Source organism: Epinephelus lanceolatus, chromosome 2 (genome assembly GCF_041903045.1).
Source record: "Epinephelus lanceolatus isolate andai-2023 chromosome 2, ASM4190304v1, whole genome shotgun sequence".
In the NCBI taxonomy this organism is placed as follows: domain Eukaryota; kingdom Metazoa; phylum Chordata; class Actinopteri; order Perciformes; family Serranidae; genus Epinephelus; species Epinephelus lanceolatus.
In genome coordinates, this window is record NC_135735.1 from 45,509,666 (window position 1) to 45,529,894 (window position 20,229).

General features: G+C 40.6%; 1 protein-coding gene across 1 annotated transcript; it reads right to left on the bottom strand.

Moving 5' to 3' along the window:
• Positions 1-114: 114 nt before the first annotated feature.
• On the bottom strand, positions 115-14,999 carry LOC117258902 (membrane progestin receptor beta-like). Its single transcript, XM_078161998.1, has 5 exons — positions 14,690-14,999; positions 14,498-14,610; positions 10,612-10,768; positions 3,608-3,823; positions 115-2,052 (listed from the first exon to the last, which is right to left on the bottom strand). The coding sequence occupies exons 1-5, from the start codon at positions 14,972-14,974 to the stop codon at positions 1,741-1,743; spliced, it is 1,083 nt and encodes a 360-aa protein (XP_078018124.1). The 5' UTR covers positions 14,975-14,999; the 3' UTR covers positions 115-1,740.
• Positions 15,000-20,229: the final 5,230 nt, after the last annotated feature.

Sequence of the window (20,229 nt, forward strand, 5' to 3'; positions counted from 1 at the left end):
GCATGTGGTAGATTGGTAGAGAAAGGCAGTGAGGAGTAGAAGTACAAAAATGAACTCTTATGCAGACATTGTGACTTTGCATATATACATATATACATATATATATATATATATATATATATATATATATATATATATATATAATTGTCATACATTTGTTTATATTTAATATATGTATTATGAAAGACCTAATGAGAAATAATATCAAATTTCCCCCCAACAGAACACATACACCTCTGGGTGGTGCCCTAGGTGACTTTCTGTGTCGATGCATAAATAGTAATAACTAGTAATAATAATAATAATAATAATATGATAATAACTAGATATGGCAAGATGGCACCTATTCATGTCAATGGAGTTGCTTGCCTAGTGCAAACACCAAAAAAAGCTTCTATGCCTAGTAGTGTTTCTTCCACTGGCCCTGCCTGTGAGTTTGCCAGGCCAAAGTCTTTACATTGTGATGATGTCACTGAGTTTTAAATCTTTTTTTTCCTGCTCTGTGAAAGCTTTACAAATATAAAATCAACACAGCTTAATGTTCATAATAGAAAGACTTATAAAAGACCTTGTTGCAGTTCAAGGTGTCCTGTCAGTTTCACAGACATCTCTTTTATAATGGTAATCTTTGGGGAAAATACTCTTTTGGTCTTAGGGGGTATTTCGCTGCAGTATTGCAAATGGTCACTGGGAAAAATTGGCTGCAAGGCTGAGCAGCATTCCTGGGGGTCTGATGTCACCACTGATAGCACACCCTATTTAAATGCTTTCTCTGGGTTGTGCATTTTAAAGTTTGTTTATTTGCTTTGTAGTTTGTACTACTTACTACAGTATAACAGACAATTTTGAACAAACTGGGGCTCCAAAGTGTTTTTTTAACCCCATTGTGACATCACCACTTGCCGTACGTTACTCTGCTTCGTGATTCAAGTCACAGAGTAACTTACTCCATGCTGAGGACACAGAACTACTTGTTAGTGGTTATACAGAGCTAAAGTCATAATAATACTCCCTGTCTATGCTCCACCTACTTCTGTAATTTGGTGTAATCTCAAAGTTTTTGGACATTTATCTTTCTAAAATAATAAGCATGTTCCACGAGTTGACTTTCTATATTCTGAGACTAATCAGCTTCACCACAGCAGCTACTATTAGGAGCTAAAACTTTCATGATTTTAACATGATTTTCTGTGATCATACAAATAAATACAGTCCATAGTAACTTGGTTTCACTCATTTTGCAATATTTGACGTGTTATCTCACCTTTACAGTGTTCAGTCCTCTTTGCCCTGCTGTTATTATAGACACGTCTGTAGGGTTATGGTTTGTATTTCATATAGGCAGTTTATTGTGATCATTATAGACAAAAAGTCAGGAGAACTCAAATCCATTTGTCCGTTCCAGTTCAATGTTTAAAGGTGAGCTGATTTTACACAATTTTATTCTGAATTGTTTTTTACAGTGTCTGACTGCGTGTTACTGGGCTGGTAAAACATAAAACATCGTATAATATCAGTAACCAGAAAATCCAGAAGATCAGTGCTGGAGCTTGATGATGATCTTCTGCCCTGAGGTATGAGGGGCTCACACACACACACTTGCACACACACACACACACACACACACATTTAAAAAACTCTCATGTTCGTCAACTACAAAGTAAATCCCTCATGTGTACATGAAGTCACATCTTCTACCCTCTCCTCCTTCTTCTTCTTCTTCTTCTTCTTCTTCTTCTTCTATCTTTGCTCTTTCGTAAGCTGAGCTTGAGCTCGCCTCCTCATGGTGAGTGCTGTCATCATGCAGCAGAGTGTCAGGCAGGGGAATGAGGTGCAGGCCAGCAGGAGGTGCTCCTGTCCAAACTCCCTGACCAGTGCCGGGCGTCGCCAAAGAAAGTCGTGGAACAGCGCCTCCTGCTGGGCCAGTGTGCAGAACGACAGCAGAATGTGGAAGAGCTGGTGGCTGTGACCAACAATGTCATAGCGTCCTGAGGAGAAACGCTCGGGAATGGGGCAAGAGAAAAAGAAAGCTGACAGCAGAAACAGCGCCACCTGGTGGAGAAATGATGGAAGACAGTTTGGGAGAAATCTGATTACTGACCTGCTGCATGTTTACATGAACTTACCCTCAGCAACAGGTCTAGAAAATGTTGTCTAACCATCAAGTGTGACTCCAAATATGTTCCCATGTCTGTTTCAGTCATAGTGGGGCAGAGGACAGCCTGACAGATAGATGTAGGAATGAGAAACTAATTGGGAGCTCTGTGAAGTGCACAAACAGTGAAGCACCTGTTTGTGCAGTCAACCCTAACTTCCACTGTAGCACAATAAAATGTTTCTCCATTATTACTGTCACTTTCATTTACATTAATTAATATTTACTTGACTAGAACTGTCCCATTCTATCTTCCAAGGATCATAGAACAAAATTGTGTTTTTGAGTTTGTTTTTATATTCAGACAATTGTAGTGAAAATCTCAGGATGGAGACTAGATTTAAGTGAAACTAGAAACTCATAATTGCTGTGTAATGTATGGAAGCCCTGAGAAATTTTTTGTTTGTTTGTTTGTTTGCTTGGTAAAAAAGTAAAACTCACCTGAAAGAGAACATGAATGGTTTTAGTCCTATGTATAACATGGGGTAGTGGCCCACTCTTGTGGTCAAAATGAGTAATACAACAACAAACATTTAATAAAATGAGCCTGTGTGTGTGTGTGTGTGTGTGTGTGTGCATGTGCGTGTGTGTGTGTGTGTGTGTGTGTGTGTGTGTGTGTGTGCTTTCAGATTTATTTTTTTTTTTCACTGGCCAAAACTTGTTCTCACCTCACACAGAAAGATCATCACCAGATTAGGCAGTTAAGAAAGCACAGAAAGAACAGATCCTGGTGCCAAAGATTGAAATCATTTAAGAAGTTATTGGTGCTGTGCGATCCCTGTGTAAATGATCTCTTAAGGCCCTGACACACCAAGCCGACTGTCTGCTGTTGTTGTTAATGTGCTAACTGGCTAACTAGTGTCTTGAATCAGTCCTACTGGTCTTCCAGTTTTCCTTTTGAATGACAAATACAGACTACCACCACCTGCTGCTACGGAACATTATTTCCTTTCATGCAGGCACCGAACGTAGGTGCTGGTTGGCCATTGGCTGCAGTCTTTGCTATGAGATCAGGTTTAACTTTTTAGGTGAGACACAGGTAACATGAGATGATGCAACAGTAGGCTTTTGTCGCCGCTAAATTTCAAAGTACTACATATAGAAACTGTAGAGAAGTGTGAAAAAGGCAAAACTCAACATAGATGAATGATGCTGCAGAACTGTAGTGTAGCAAAAACTATGAATACTAAATGATGAATAATTACAATCTATTATTTCTAATTATAATTATTTTTTCAGCTTCAGACCCACAGGCTAGCAGGGTGGTACCTTGGGGGCACATGCCCCCCCCCCACTTACTGTATGTGCATGTAAACTAGTTCTCTGATTACCTGTGTGACCTGGTTCTAACTGTGTGTGCATGTAAATGTACTAACTGATTAATAGATAATTGGATATTAAATCACTACAATAATAAAGTCAATGAACTGCTGAGTGAATAAAAAACATCACCTGCATGAAGTGCAGTGTCAGTGCAGAGTTGCTTGTCCAACTCTGGGTGGCGAGGCGATGTGCGATGGGGCTGATGTCCAGCAGGTAGGCCACGCCCATAGGCAGCACCTGGCAGAGCTTCCTGTGGAGCGGGTACGGCCGCCGGAAACGAAGCTTCGCATAACAGCAGGTGGTGCAGGATATCCAGGCAAGGAGGGCAGCGGCTGGGAGGAAGACCTTTGAGAAATGACATCATCACTACATCTGAACACATTGCCAGAGGGTAGATGTAATACAGGCAAAGAGCATGGATACCAAGCGGCGAAGCTCCATTGAATTTTTGCCAACAGCCACTAGGGGCGCTGCGGTAGCGCTGCTGCCATTTTGGACTTGAGCTTGGACTGTTGCGCCCAGACAACATGCAAGATGTCAAGGAGAGAGGAGAAAAAAAGTAAAAGAAAATAGTGTAGTGCAATTAACTGCAACAACTATCAGTGGAACACCCCTCACCTGGCCTTCTACCGTTTCCCGAAGGATCCCGACAGGTAAGAACTCCTGAGGTGTAGGCTAAGATTTAAAGTGTTTTAATATCAATTTAATATGCCAGTTTTGGAGGGAAGATAACACTTATATATAGGGCCTACATCCACTTATGAGAAGATTAACTTAATTACTCCTTCAAAATCACCCCCATAAGCCAATCTACCAACATATATATATATATATATATGTATAAGCAATATCACACGAGAGGAAGTGGTTATACTCAGCTGTGAGGCGGAGTGATATATACACAGTGAAATAACCGTGATGTTGTACTCCAATATCGTCACGGTTTTACTGTCTGTCGACCAATCAGTTTGCAGGGCCGGAACTAACTGTTGTATATATATCCACCTTATTTTTCACGGAAACACGGAGGCAAAACAGAACGCACGACACTTCCGGTCCAGCACTCTTACTACTGTGTAAATGGGAATCGCCTTGTTGTTTACCTTGCTGAGTTTAGCTATATATATGTATATATCACATTATTCACGTCACTATATCACCGTTTAGACTAATCTGATGTTTGTAAAGTCTATAAACACAATAACTGAACAAACATTAGTATTTTCTCTGTGTGTAATTAATAACATGGTTATCGTAGATTAGCTGGGCTAACCGTTAGCTGTTAGCCGTTAGCCGTATCTGTAATAACTCACTAAACTCAGAAAGTGGCCCGTGAAAAAAATATTTTCTCCAGCGCTGGAGAAAATATTTTTTTCACGGGCCGCGCGGATGTCTTAGTTACAACATGATTGAGCTAATTGGAGTAGTTTCATGTCGTATCTGACAACGGGAGGCTTTTAACGGATGACGATCCTGATGTTAGCTTTGCTGCTAGTGTTAACGTTAGCTGTCCCTGTCAGCTGCAGCCACTGATGCTTTCTAGACATCGTGATTTCCCAAAACTGAATAAATACCACACATAGCAACACAAAACTGCTTTGCTAGCTCAATAACAGCTGGATGGTTGATGCGTACATGCTGATTCGGGTGCTATCAGAGCCGATCTGCGCATCACTATGGCTTAATCATCAACTCAGTCAATTAAAACAACCCGTCCTGTGTTAGGAGTGTATGTCGCTGACAGAAAGAAAGAAAGAAAGAAAAGGGAAAAAAAGATAGAAAAGCAGCGTACACCTCACATATTTATTTCTCACAGTTGCGCACACGTTTGGCTGGCATGCAGAAGCACCGCCTGTGTGTCTGTGTGTCGAGGGTGCAAGCCGCAGCTTCAGCTGCTCAGGTAGAGAGGCTGTGTAGCCCGGTGTGTTTTTTCGCTGATTCGGTTCTGCAGGTTCTCTGCTGGTACACTGGAAATGGGGATCAAGCAGTTTGTCTCACTCGGGATAGATTGTGCTTTTTTGGTTCATAGTTTATGATTGACGTGCAATTTATTCGCGTTTAGAGAGAATAAATTTCCGTTATAACGGAAACGTGGGCACAGTTATCTATACAAAATACACAGATTAACAAACTAACTGATTGACTAACATAAACAACTGAAAATTGAAAAAAAAATTAGCTTGCACCGTTAGCTCCGGTAAGGGAAATCATGAGGGAAAGCGGCTGACCGGAAGTCACGCACAAAAAAACGGAAGTTGATCACTATTTACTTCCGTGTTTGAAAATAAGGTGGATATGGGGCATTCTACCGAATGTGTGCAAAGTTAGGCTGGAAATATTTTGAAATTTTGTATGTTTTATTTCCAAAACTTTGTCCCTATATATATTGTACCATATGGAAAAGTTACATATCTAGGAAAATGACTGTAAATTTTTATATTGTATTTTCAGACTGTTTTGGAATGTTTTTCCTCTCCCAAAATTTGTCACTACCAAAACATATAGTATTATATTATACAAAAAAATATATATCAACCTGTTATGCTTGATGCGTCCCTTGTCTAAACATTTAAATTTTTACAAAATTTGACTTAAGGTTTTCACAATTAAATCTATAAAAATTAATATTTTAACAAATTTTGAAGTTCAAATTATAGAATTCTTCAAAATCTAAATGCAATCTTTCTTTGTAAAATGCATAACGCTGATCAGATTGAGTTCAGAGTTAATAATTGATGAAACAGAACATAAATGTAACTGATTAGCATCATAATACTTTAGTTGATAACTCAATATACTTTATTTTTTACAAAACACCCAGTGTTTCGGTAGTGACTGCACTGTTTCGGCAGTGACTGTCCTGTTTCGGTAGTGACCATTATACTGTTTTTAAGGTTGCATCATATTTCCTCAAATGTATGCCTTATGGTGGGAATTACAAATTCAAAGACAAATGTTTTGTGGTCAATAAAACAATTTAATTTTTGAGAGGGCAGAGCAGAGTAGAGTAGAGTAGAGCGGAGCAGAGCAGAATAGAGCAGAGCATAGTAGAGTAGAGTGGAGAAGAGTATAGTAGAATAGAGCAAAGTAGAGCAGAGTAGAGCAGAGTAGAGTAGAGCAGAGAAGAGCAAAGTAGAGTAGAGCAGAGTATAGAAGAGCAGAGTAGAGTAGAATATAGTGTAGTAGAGCAGAGTAGAGCAGAGCAGAATAGAGTAGAGAAGAGTAGGGTAGAGAAGAATAGATTATAGAGTAGACAAGAGTAGAGTAAAGCGGAGTATAGAGTAGAGCAGAGTAGAGCAGATTATAGAGTAGAGCAGAGCATAGTAGAGTAGAGCAGAGTAGACAAGAGTATAGTAGAGCAGAGTATAGTAGAGCAGAGTAGAGCAGAGTAAAGCAGAGCGGAGTATATCAGAGTAGAGCAGAGTAGAGCTAAGAAGAGCAGAATAGAGTAGAGTAGAGCAAAGTAGAGTAGAGTAGAGCAGAACAGAGCAGAATGGAGAAGAGCAGAGTAGAACAGAGTAGAGAAGAACAGAGTAGAGTGGAGTAGATTATAGAGTAGACCAGAGTAAAATAGAGTAGAGTAGACCAGAGCAGAGTAGAGTAGAGCAGAGCAGAGTTGAACAGATTATAGAGTAGAGCAGAGTAGAGTAGAGCAGAGCAGAATAGAGTAGAGTGGAGTAGAGAAGAGTATAGAAGGGCAGAGTAGAGCAGAGTATAGTAGAGCAGAGTAGTGTAAAGTAGAGCAGAGTAGAAGAGAGCAGGGTAGAGCAGAGTAGAGCAAAGTAGAGCAGAGTAGAACAAAGTATAGAGTATAGTAGAGCGTAGTAGAGTAGAGCAAAGCAGAGCAGAATAGAGTAGAGCATAGTAGAGTAGAGCAGATTATAGAATAGAGCAGAGTATAGTAGAGCAGAGCAAAGCAGAGCAGAATAGAATAGAGTAGACCAGAGTAGAGCAGAGCAGAATAGAGCAGAGTATAGTAGAGTAGAGCAGAATAGAGTAGACCAGAGTAGAGCAGAGCAGAATAGAGTAGAGCATAGTAGAGTAGAGCAGATTATAGAATAGAGCAGAGTATAGTAGAGTAGAGCAGAGCAGAGCAGAGCAAAATAGAGTAGAGTAGAGTAGAGCATAGTAGAGTAGAGCAGAGTAGAGCAGAGTATAGTAGAGTAGAGCAGACTAGTTTAAAGTAGAGCAGAGTAGAACAGAGCAGAGTATAGTAGAGCAGAGTAGAACAGAACAGAGCAGAGTAGAGCAAAGTAGAGCAGAGTAGAACAGAACAGAGCAGAGTAGAGCAAAGTAGAGCAGAGTAGAACAGAACAGAGCAGAGTATAGTAAAGTAGAGCAAAGTAGAGCAGAATAGGACAGAGCAGAGTAGAGTAGAGAAGAGTAGATTATAGAGTAAAGCAGAGCAGAGTAGACCAGGGTAGAGCAGAGCAGAGAAGAGAAAGACTTTGGACCACAAAATTATGGGGTTTAACTACTGACCATTCCATTTTGTCACTACCGAAATGATCATGTCACTACCCAAATTTTACCATAGGTTTTGGTAGTGACTGTTTCGGTAGTGACATTCCTAGCTATTTTTCAGGATAACTAAAGAATGCTAGCAGTCACATGGCTAACAAGCACATCTTGTGTTTCGGTAGTGACATGAAAACAAGGGATATTATTTTTTTAGCATAGTTTCTTAATTTAAAAATTAATCCCACAATACATCTAAATATTTCAACTTCTGTTTAAACTTAATCACAAAGATGTTTTAAATTACACTTTTGAAAAAAAATACGAAAAATGTTTTAAGTGTTATTTACATGAATTGAATTTTAGAGGTCAGGGTTGGGGACAGCTACTTCCCAATAGAAAGTACCCTATAAATGGTAATTTTGTATTTATTTAGCTTATCACTTTTTCATTTAATGTCCTGGGTTTAAATAGGTCATAACATAATCTTTGTAAATATCTATGTCTGAATACTCAATTTTATTATTTTTGTTGTTTTTTTGGTAAGGGACAGCACTTTGCACAATATCAGTAGAATGCCCCATATATACAGTACAGGCCAAAAGTTTGGACACACCTTCTCATTCAATGCGTTTTCTTTATTTTCATGACTATTTACATTGTAGATTCTCACTGAAGGCATCAAAACTATGAATGAACACGTGGAGTTATGTACTTAACAAAAAAAGGTGAAATAACTGAAAACATGTTTTATATTCTAGTTTCTTCAAAATAGCCACCCTTTGCTCTGATTACTGCTTTGCACACTCTTGGCATTCTCTCCATGAGCTTCAAGAGGTAGTCACCTGAAATGGTTTCCACTTCACAGGTGTGCCTTATCAGGGTTAATTAGTGGAATTCCTTGCTTTATCAATGGGGCTGGGACCATCAGTTGTGTTGTGCAGAAGTCAGGTTAACACACAGTCGACAGCCCTATTGGACAACTGTTAAAATTCATATTATGGCAAGAACCAATCAGCTAACTAAAGAAAAATGAGTGGCCATCATTACTTTAAGAAATGAAGGTCAGTCAGTCCGGAAAATTGCAAAAACTTTAAATGTGTCCCCAAGTGGAGTCGCAAAAACCATCAAGCGCTACAACGAAACTGGCACACATGAGGACTGACCCAGGAAAGGAAGACCAAGAGTCACCTCTGCTTCTGAGGATAAGTTCATCCGAGTCACCAGCCTCAGAAATCGCAAGTTAACAGCAGCTCAGCTCAGAGACCAGATGAATGCCACACAGAGTTCTAGCAGCAGACCCATCTCTAGAACAACTGTTAAGAGGAGACTGCGCGAATCAGGCCTTCATGGTCAAATAGCTGCTAGGAAACCACTGCTAAGGAGAGGCAACAAGCAGAAGAGATTTGTTTGGGCCAAGAAACACAAGGAAAGGACATTAGACCAGTGGAAATCTGTGCTTTGGTCTGATGAGTCCAAATTTGAGATCTTTGGTTCCAACCGCCGTGTCTTTGTGAGACGCAGAAAAGGTGAACGGATGGATTCCACATGCCTGGTTCCCACTGTGAAGCATGGAGGAGGAGGTGTGATGGTGTGGGGGTGTTTTGCTGGTGACACTGTTGGGGATTTATTCAAAATTGAAGGCACACTGAACCAGCATGGCTACCACAGCATCCTGCAGTGACATGCCATCCCATCCGGTTTGCGTTTAGTTGGACGATCATTTATTTTTCAACAGGACAGTGACCCCAAACACACCTCCAGGCTGTGTAAGGGCTATTTGACCAAGAAGGAGAGTGATGGAGTGCTGCGGCAGATGACCTGGCCTCCACAGTCACCGGACCTGAACCCAATCGAGATGGTTTGGGGTGAGCTGGACCGCAGAGTGAAGGCAAAGGGGCCAACAAGTGCTAAACACCTCTGGGAACTCCTTCAAGACTGTTGGAAAACCATTTCAGGTGACTACCTCTTGAAGCTCATGGAGAGAATGCCAAGAGTGTGCAAAGCAGTAATCAGAGCAAAGGGTGGCTATTTTGAAGAAACTAGAATATAAAACATGTTTTCAGTTATTTCACCTTTTTTTGTTAAGTACATAACTCCACATGTGTTCATTCATAGTTTTGATGCCTTCAGTGAGAATCTACAATGTAAATAGTCATGAAAATAAAGAAAACGCATTGAATGAGAAGGTGTGTCCAAACTTTTGGCCTGTACTGTATATGTATACATATATATATATATATATATATATATATATATATATATACATACATATATGTGTGTGTGTGTGTGTGTGTAGTTAAAATATTGATTTTTTTTATTTTATTTTTTGGTAGATTGGCTTATGGGGTGATTTTGAAGGAGTAATTAAGTTAATCTTCTCATAAGTGGATGTAATATGTAGAGATGCCATCTAGGCCGTTTTTCTTCTTTTCTATATTTTGCTTTACAAAAACGTGAAAAAGCAGCTGTGACCAAGTTATCACGAAGTGAGTAGCATTGTAAGCATAATTAATAGCGATATACTTCAGTTGTGTGTTTTTGTATGCAAGCGGGTCTGCTGACAGTCCAAAATGGCGGCGGTAGGACGAAACCATGGGCGAGTCTGTTGCTGTGGGGCGTTCTATTGAGCTTCGCCTCTTGGTATCCATGCTCTTTGATACAGGTTAACCGACCTGTCCCACCATGCTTTGTGTCCAGGCAGTGTCGGAACTGTACAGGCACAGAGCCAGAGCGCAGCCGTACTGGTAGACCGCAACGCCCACGTAGTCCAGGAAAAACAGGGAATAATGAGCGTGCTCTGAGTGGGACTGCAACAGGTGAGCCGCAGCACTGCAACACACCACTTCATTAGTTCATTAGTTAAACCTGACAGAGCTAAAAGAAAGTAAATATTGGATTCATCAGGTGTGCACAAACATGACATGATTATGCTGCTCTGTGTGTGTTTAATGTAAATGGACTTGCATTTGCCTTTCTAAACTTCCAACCACTCAAAGTGCTTTTACATTACATGTCACATTCACCCATTCACACACACATTCAAACCCTCGTGGCCAAGGTTACCATACAAGATGCCACCTGCTACTCTGGTGGACATTCACAACACTCATACACCCATGGATCAGCCATCGAGAGCAATTTGGGGTTCAGTGACTTGCCCAAGTATACTTTGACATGCAGACTCAAAGCGTTGATCTTCTGATTAGTGGGTGGATGACCTGCTCTACCTCCTGAGCCACAGCCGCCACACAAGATAGTATGTTGTGTTTAAGCTTGCTCATCTGAATCATCACCTGTCCTCTGCTCTCCAAACCAGGGTTTCCCACACATTAATTTTTTGTGGCAGCCCAACATCTGGTGCTACATATTGATTTTCTTCATTTGGAGCTGGACTGCTTAGGAGCGCTGTTGGAACATATATAAACTGTTCAGTTATTTACTGCACCACGAGCCAAGAGCATATCCTGGGCACAGATGGAACAGCAGGTGCAGTGAGAGTGAAACATAACCGGTTGCGCCGAGTCTAAAAGTTTGCTTTCACATGTCTCTGCAGCAGCCGCTCCCCATGTCCATCGATCTGAACAGCTCTGACGGGACTGACTGATCAATTATCAACTCTGAGGAAATAAAATATTCTGGGTTCCGCCTGCGCTGCGTTCACAGACCCACAAAACCATAGAATTTAGAGGGGCAACACAAAATGATGATGAAAGGGGAATACAAAATACCAGAAAGTTTGCTGTTTCTTTGGGAACACTGAAAAACTTTATCTATAGCTCAGTGTTACCATAGACATGATGGAGCAGAGTGCAGTGGGAGGAAATGGAAATGTGGGCACAATTATCTATATAAAATACACAGACTAACTAACTAACTAACTGATTGACTAACATAAACAATTGAAAATTGAAAAAAATTTGCTTGCACCGTTAGCTCCGGTAAGGGAAAGCGGCTGACCAGAAGTCACGCACAAAAACACGGAAGTTGATCACTACTTCCGTGTTTGAAAATAAGGTGAATAGTGAGTACCAAAAATACCAAAAATACTAATAAGAATGCTAATAAATAAAGTCCTCTCTCTGCTCCTCTCTCTCTGTTTGTACTGTCAACCAAAAGGCAAATAACCAAACAATGTGTTTTATATCTAATAAGAGATAGAAACTGATACATTGATCCAACTTACAACATCATTCTAGATAGATAGACCATTTGATCTTACATTCTTACCTGAACCTGGCTCTTTTTTTCGAAAAAACAATCTTATATCCATGATGAGGCTGTCTGTCTGTCTGTACACACACGCACACAAGCACACACACACACACAATGGGAGTTATAATGTTAATGGACATCCAGTCAGTTAGCTAGTCAGTAGCAACTTGGCTTTAATATTAACACATGCACATGACACAACAGCTAGCTTCTTTCATTCCAATTCAAACAGGGGACAGTGGTACTGACCACCTGTAACATTTCCTAGCTAGAAAAAACGTCAGCTAACTCCTACCTAACAACATAAACAGTGACGATTAAATGCAGCAAAAATGAGGACTGGTAATGATAATAATGTGTTTGTATTGAGTGGTAGAAATTAGGAAATGTGCCACATATCCTGGTTTCAGCCAGGTATTTACACCACTACTGCATATCACCCACTCTAGAAGGCAGCGCATTGCTCTGTGCAGATAGAGCGCTCAGAGCCCGAGTTGGGGCTAACATGCTCACAGTGATAAAGCCAACATGATGTTTAGACAGATGGTGTCCATGTCTACCATTTTAGTTTAGAGTGTTAGCATGTTAACCATAGCCAGGGGCAATTCTAGGATCAGAGGTTTAGGGGTGCTGAGCACCCAGAGAGCTGCCCGGCCAGGCAAGATAAATTTCACTGTTTTGTACATTTTAACGCAATTTCATTCCCACATTTGTGAAAGAAATGCACAACACTTTTTAGGAAAGTCTGTGACTAAACCATCAAATCTGATAAAGGTTATTTAAATGCTGAGCCACAGCAAAAGAGGAATGGATTGGAATCATAAAAGAAACATATCGTAACCCTAATTTCTGGGGGAGGATAACTCATTTTGATACAGCAGCTCCTCAACATACACATAAACAGTATGTATGTTTCTGGAGTAAACCAGCCCCCTGTAGTGAGTATCAAAAATACCAAAAATGGGCTAGAAACGCCTATGACCATAGCTAATTATCAGTAAACACAAAGTACAGCTGAGGCTGATGGGAATGTTATTAGTTCAGCATAGAGCCCTGCGCTGGTGCCCGAGGCCCGAGGGGCCCGACGGCCCGACAGCCCGAGGGCCAGGCTTCGGGCCAATTACCACATCATTACCTCGGAGACGGGCCGGGCTTGGGCTTTTTTTTTTAACCTGTCAATTAGAGAGGTGTGTGTTTGTGTTTAACCGATTTAAACGGCAACACTTGAACGCAGCAGCCGCTGTGCCTCTCCCTCTCCGCTGCACGTCACTCATCATATGGTAGCGTCTGCCAGGACGTGTGGAAGAATGACGTGGTTATTCGGCAAACCACCGTTTGTTACTGAACAGTACAGGTTACTGTTGGCCGTAACCACGCCAAAACAACCACAAAATAAGGACTTAGCTGTAACGTTAACTCGAACCATGCACTGCTGCTCTCTCCTCCAGCTCGCTCCACACACACAAGCACCCGCACTCACACAGACCTCATCCTCGTCACTCTCGCACCCCGCTCACAGAACATTGACGTTACAACAGAACATTCACTACAGGGTCGCTACAATATTTTACTGATCCCATTCATAAACACTGTGATAAGGTTTGTTTTATTCGTGTTTGTAGCTTAGGCTTGGATAGACGTGTTTATTTGTTAATAGACCTGCCACCTACGATTTGCAATATCAGGCGCTGCAGTTGCATCGCGCACAGTCACTTCAAAAAACAAAATAATCAATTAAACAAACCCCGAAAATGCTTCAAACACTTTTCTAAATAATCTTAATATTGAAAGGAAATGAAATATATCCACTTATGCCATTAAAAGTGCTTAGATAAGGTCGGAGGTCTATAACTGCACATATAGACCTCCGACCTTATCTGGGTATATTTCGTTTCCCCCTCGGGCCAGGGCCGGGCCCGGGCCCAGATAATAGGCCCGTGCAGGGCACTAGTTCAGCAGGTAGCCTATTTGCTAAGTACTGGATACATTCAAATGTTGACCTGATGATGGTGCTAGATAAAAGGTCATATGAAGAGAGAGGAGCAGCGCACACCAGGGTTGGAGAGGTGCTGACCATTGACAGAAATATCCAAATTTGAAAAAGATGTCAGGCGCACACTCTAAGACTCAATGCAAAAAATATTCTTTTATTCAAGTACCAACGTTTCGACTAGACCGTCTTAAGACGGTCTAGTCGAAACGTTGGTACTTAGATAAAAGGTCATGATCACCAAAGTTAATACTGAAAGGATCATAAATGATAAAATACATTTCATCACAATCCATCCTATAGACATTCCAGTCTGGACCTAAAGATGGAAATATTGAAGCTTTTTCTTGGCTCACCTGCAGCTCAGGTACGTGATGGCAGAAAAAACATAGAGGACCAAAGGCAGCGAGGAAACATCCACAGAAAACCCCTGACCTTCAGGACCCTGCAACCGAAAACCCAGGATCCCCTGAGGAGGTCATTGGTTAGACAGCAGGAGGTCACAAACAAAGCTTTCAAACACTTAACAGTTCAGGACATATCAGTACCCCTCCTTGCAGGATGGTGAACATCATGAACCTCAGTGCCACGCAGACAGCAGCCACCAGGTGGCTCCACACATTCAGAGTCTCGTTGTGTATCTGGAAGAGGCTGAGGACATAACAACGCCACGACAGGCCCACAGGACGGTAACCAGACAGGATGAAGCGCTCCCGAAACAGAGGGGGCACGTCCACATCTCGGACAGTGGGGGGAAGAGAGGGGAGGAGGCGGTCCAGCAGAGGGAGGAAGGTGAAGCACAGTGAGGGAGGGGCGAACGACACCCGAGGCATGATGGGAGAGGATCCTTTTCTTAGCTTGTTGTTCTGTGCAAAGCTGAAATGATTAAACAAGTTCTTATAGCCAGGTAGATGGGACTTACACAGGTGTGTCAAGGGACTGAATAAGATGGTAGGTAGTTATACAGGTAGGTAGTGGTTTAGCCAGGTGTGTTGGGGGTTAGTGAGACAGGTGTGTTGGTTGTTAGACAGGTTTGTTGGGGGTGTGAGAGGTTGGTAGGGGGTTAGGCAAGAATGAAATGACAATAATCACCCAAGACAGTATTTTGCTACTTTAGCGAGCTAGCAGTTTATCCACGTCAGCAAGTAAGCTAACTTTAGCTAACATTACTCAGCTAAAACTACAATGTCACATCATACTTAACATGTCACTACTTCCTGTAATATTAGTATTTCTTTTCAATACTTGGGGGAACTGAAATTATAAACAAAAATTAGCAAGCTAGCACAACCCACTGAACCCTCCCCACCAATAGGACACTGCTTCCCCGAGAGTAGACGGCAGATTGGACCTTAGCCGCTGTGGCAACTTGAATTCAGCCACTGCAAATTCCAGACCCAGGGTTCACAGCAGGCTGGTGGCCGTCAACATGCAGGTTGTGATTTGCATAAATGTGGCAACAGAAGTTTACTGCTCTGACAGGGACTCAGGGTGGTCAAGAGGGCAGTCCGGGATCATACCCCCGATGCTCGCTCTTGCTATGGCTGAATTCGAGTTGCTACAGGGCACTAAGTGAAGGTCTTCCTTCCTGTGTAGTCTTAGGGAGGGTGGGACTTAGCCTCAAACTTTCAGGCCACACCTGGCCTGCGTTCCAAATTGCATACTTCTACTATATTATACTTTTAGTATGTACCGCAGCTGCCCTTAAAAAGTATGTAGTGTAGTATGCAGTATGCATGCAGTATGCATACTATTGGGACACACTACATCCGCCATCACATCGCTCCCTGAACTCCGACCCTCTTGCTCACTTCCGTCGCCGTCTGTAGCGCCACATTTGAATATTTTGTTTTGTCGTGCTTCGGAGATGCAGCAAATCTCTTCTCGTCGAGTTCGCCAGAGTCGTGCATACCGTCGGAGTTGCCAGAGAGCTCTGTTGCTGTTACGTCGTAATGCATGTTGTTTCTAATAAACTGACGTGTTCACGTAAACAGTTCCAAGCCTATTATTAGTGACCTGTCTATTGAACTAGTCACCAGTAAGCATATTAACCCCCTTCACACATAGCTCTCTGTTGCTGGCAGATGTTTGTTGTTAAATATATTTAAAGCTATGCAGCTGCCGGCACTATATTCTGTCTGCATGTGAAGCAGCTTTTATTTGTAGTGTAACATACTTGCACATTCTTACTACATTACTTAATATGTATTTGACTTTTACTATTTATATATTTACTAGTCTATACTGCTCATACCTGGCCCATAGTGTATTCATATTTAGTCATATTCATTCATTATTTATACCACACTTACACCACTGCCTATACTGGTAGAATCTTCTATATTGTAGTCATAGTTGAACCCTAACATTGATTATACTATAATCACAATAAAGTTGAATGTTGTAACCATGTTCTTGCAAAACTGTATGATATGTGACAGTATATAATCAGACCATTGCAGTCCTAATATGTAGTGTCTTAGTATCTCAAATTAAATAAACCATGTATGAAAGGAAGTGTTGCTCCATCACCATCATTATCAGTGTTGGCAGGATTGAGATTAGTTGTACCAATATAAAACAGGCAGAATGTGATTTTACAGGAATTCAGATGAGGCTTTTGCATAATATTGGATTCATTTATTTCACATCCACATCCAGCTCTGCAGGATCATGATTACATCCAATATTAGTTTACACACAAACAAAACCTTACCACAGCCAAGCCTATGTTATTGTTTTTTCTTTTTAAATAGTATGGTGTTATTCATTTATTAAGTGGCAAGATGGTATTCATTTCATTTATGGTATGAAGTTATTCATTTCATTTATGGAAGGATATTTATTTTCCCAGTTTCAACTAGGCATGATTTTAACATGCATCATATTAGACTAATAATCAGTCATGACTTGTGTATTGTGTTTCATGTAATCCATGCTTCACTTTGTCCCAGTTTCACATCTAACCTTGAAGTCATGTCAACAGTTACACTGTTACAGTGCCCTGTCATCAATTATTCAACACCCAGTACACAGTATATTGACTGAGTTATAATGAAACACATAAGAATAGATAGATGAGTTGAGTAAAACATATATTTATTCTGGCAAAACCATAAATCAAACTGTTTCTAAAAGGAAACATAAAAACACCAGCTATGTAAAAACATTTCATGAAGGAAACAAGACATCAACTGTGTTGATTAAAAGATTCTTAAAGGAAAACATAAAGTAGCTGATTAATTTCTTTAAGGAAACAAATATATGACTGTTAAATAAATAAATAAATAATAAATGAAGACATTATTATAAATAATCATCATTTCTTAGCTAATGCCTCCGTTATAGCCAAAAAACGTTCCTCCCGTCTCTCCTCCCTCACCCTGGCCTCGTCCTCTCTCCTCCTGGCCTCCTCCTCTCTCCTCTCCTCTCTCACCCTAGCCTCCTCCTCTCTCCTCCTAGCCTCTTCGTACCTTTGGTCCTCCTTCTCCTGCTGCTCACGCTCTCTTAAAGCCTCCTTTTCCTCCATCTCCCGTAAATAATTAAAAACATCGCCCTCCTCCCTCCCTCTCTTTCTTGGCCGTGGCCTCTGGCACTCATCCTCCAGCACTACTGGATTAGAGACAGAGGGAGGAGAGACACCAACAGCGGCCTGGCCTGCTGAACTAATGAGCAGTGGTGGGCTGATGGATGGCTTGCTCCCCAAAGCTGCATCCATCAGCCCATACCATTTCCAGGTGGCTGCTGTTGTCTCTCCTCCCTCTGTACTGACGCCTGTCCTAGGACACTTCAGATCCTGCAAAAACAAGAGAATTCATGTTACTAAAACATAGTAAATAATAATCAAAGGCAAACACAGAACCCTGTAACTGACCTTGTACTTCTGCTTCAGGTTTTCCTACTTCTTCTTGACCCAGGCAGGCTGGACCTTCCCCTGCAGGTCATTTTCTACTACAAACATCCTAAGAGGACAGGGAACCCAGCAAGATTAAAGATGTATATTGTCACTCCAATTATTAACATTTAAAAAGAAAACAAAACATAGTACAAAGTATATAAATAAGCAGTTACGTATCAGTACATAAGGTATGTGATATAAAAACAAATAGCCTAATAAAAAAGTATGAGGTATAAAGCAGTACTGTATGAGTAAGGCTGACTGATACTGATTAACTGAACTGTTAAAAGGCAGTAGTGTGTGACGTGAATAATTGGCTTACATGCCTACAGTGCTCCTTTTATCACACTTCAGCACATAATAATGTTACTCATTCATATCCTTTAACGGCCGCATTTCTCTTGCCGGTGAAGAGGTCCACGTTGTCTGTCCTCCAACTAATCAGCAGCTCAGTGTGTTCATCTGATCCTAACATTAGAAATTAATTATTTTCCAGTAAAGGTGTGTTCACACCAGACCTGTTTTTTTTTCGCTGTCGCTCGGTTCGCCCCTTTGATATCGCTTCATTGCTCAGTTGCAATCGCTCGTCAATGTGGCAGAAATCAACAGACTCGCTTTGATGACGTCATGGGGGGGGGGGGGGGGGGGGTGCTTGACTGTCATGACATGTCAGCTTCATTAAAAGTATAGCTGCAAATTAAAAGCAACAATAGATGTAAAAACACACAGAGACAATACATCTGTGATCAGTCCCCTAATTTAATTTTTACAATTTTTTCAATCTTCTCCAATTTCTCGTTTTATTTTATGGAAGTGATCAATGTAAGTGCACTTGTCCTAGAGCCGCCACAACGGTTTTTATAATACAGATAACTCTGTTTAGATAAAACCTACAAGCTTCTCTTCCTATGACTTTTACTAAAAATGTGTCTTGTATGTTTTCTGAAGCCTTTAAGTTACAAAAATGAAACACACTACACTGAGCATTTATACCTCCGACCACGGCAGAGCACTGCTGAAAGTTATACATTTTGATACATCGGCCCTACAGGTGGCTATACATATTGCAAAACTCTGTAAAAGTACACCAACATACATTTTCGTTTCCAAATATTTATTTGAAAACAAAACCATTCATACGGTCAATAAAAAAACATTTTGTTAATAATAAAAAACGAATCTCAACTGCGGGACTGCGGCTGAACCGCTTTCATTCATTCAGTCGCGTGTTCTGTGTGTGTGTGTGTGTGTGTGTGTGTGTGTGTGTGTGTGTGTTAGTATGTCAGAGAGGAGGAGTATCAATAAAAAAAAGTTTCCACTAATTATTTCGGTGTTTATTTCTTTTATTCTTATTATTTTTTTAATTAAAATGCGTAATATAGCCAACAATATTATAGACCAACAGTTCACTCTAAAAACTGCTGGGTTAATAATCACCCAAACTGGGTAATTTCAGTGACCCAATGGGTAGTCACTATATCACCTACTAGGCACTGGGTCAAAAGGACCCAGGGCCCTTGGGTTACAAATTTGACCCAACATACTGGGTCGACCTATTTTACCCAAAAATGGGTCACTTTGAGCCAGTAGTGTGGGTCACTTTTTACCCTTTGTCGGGTTAATTTTATTTATTGTTATTTATGGAATTCTTTACCCAATGCTGGGCATTTCTTACCCAGCATTGGTTTATTTTTACCCTTTTGTTGGGTTAATGTTATTTAGTTATTTATGGAATTCTTTAACCAATGCTGGGTATTTCTTACCCAGCATTGGTTTATTTGATGCTTTTTCTGGGCTTTTCTGATTTCATTTCTAAAGCAATAAACATAAAACATTGTATTTAATATCAAATATATTTAAACAGTACAAAACAGTACAAAAGAACTACAAAAAGTACAATGTGTATATACATATATATATATATATATATATATATATATATATATATATATATATATATATGATGAACATGCTAACATTTAAGTACAGCATTCAAAGGGGCAATAAGAGGAATTCATTTTTAGATATAAGGAATTAAAAAATTGTAAATAGTAAAATACAAAATAGTCCAACATTCAAACAAAATGGTAAAATACAAAATACAGATCAGTGAGTGAATAAAAGTGTGAATGAGTGAGTAATTGAGTGAGTGAGTGAGTTGTGTTGTCCTACCCATGTGGAGAAAGTGGG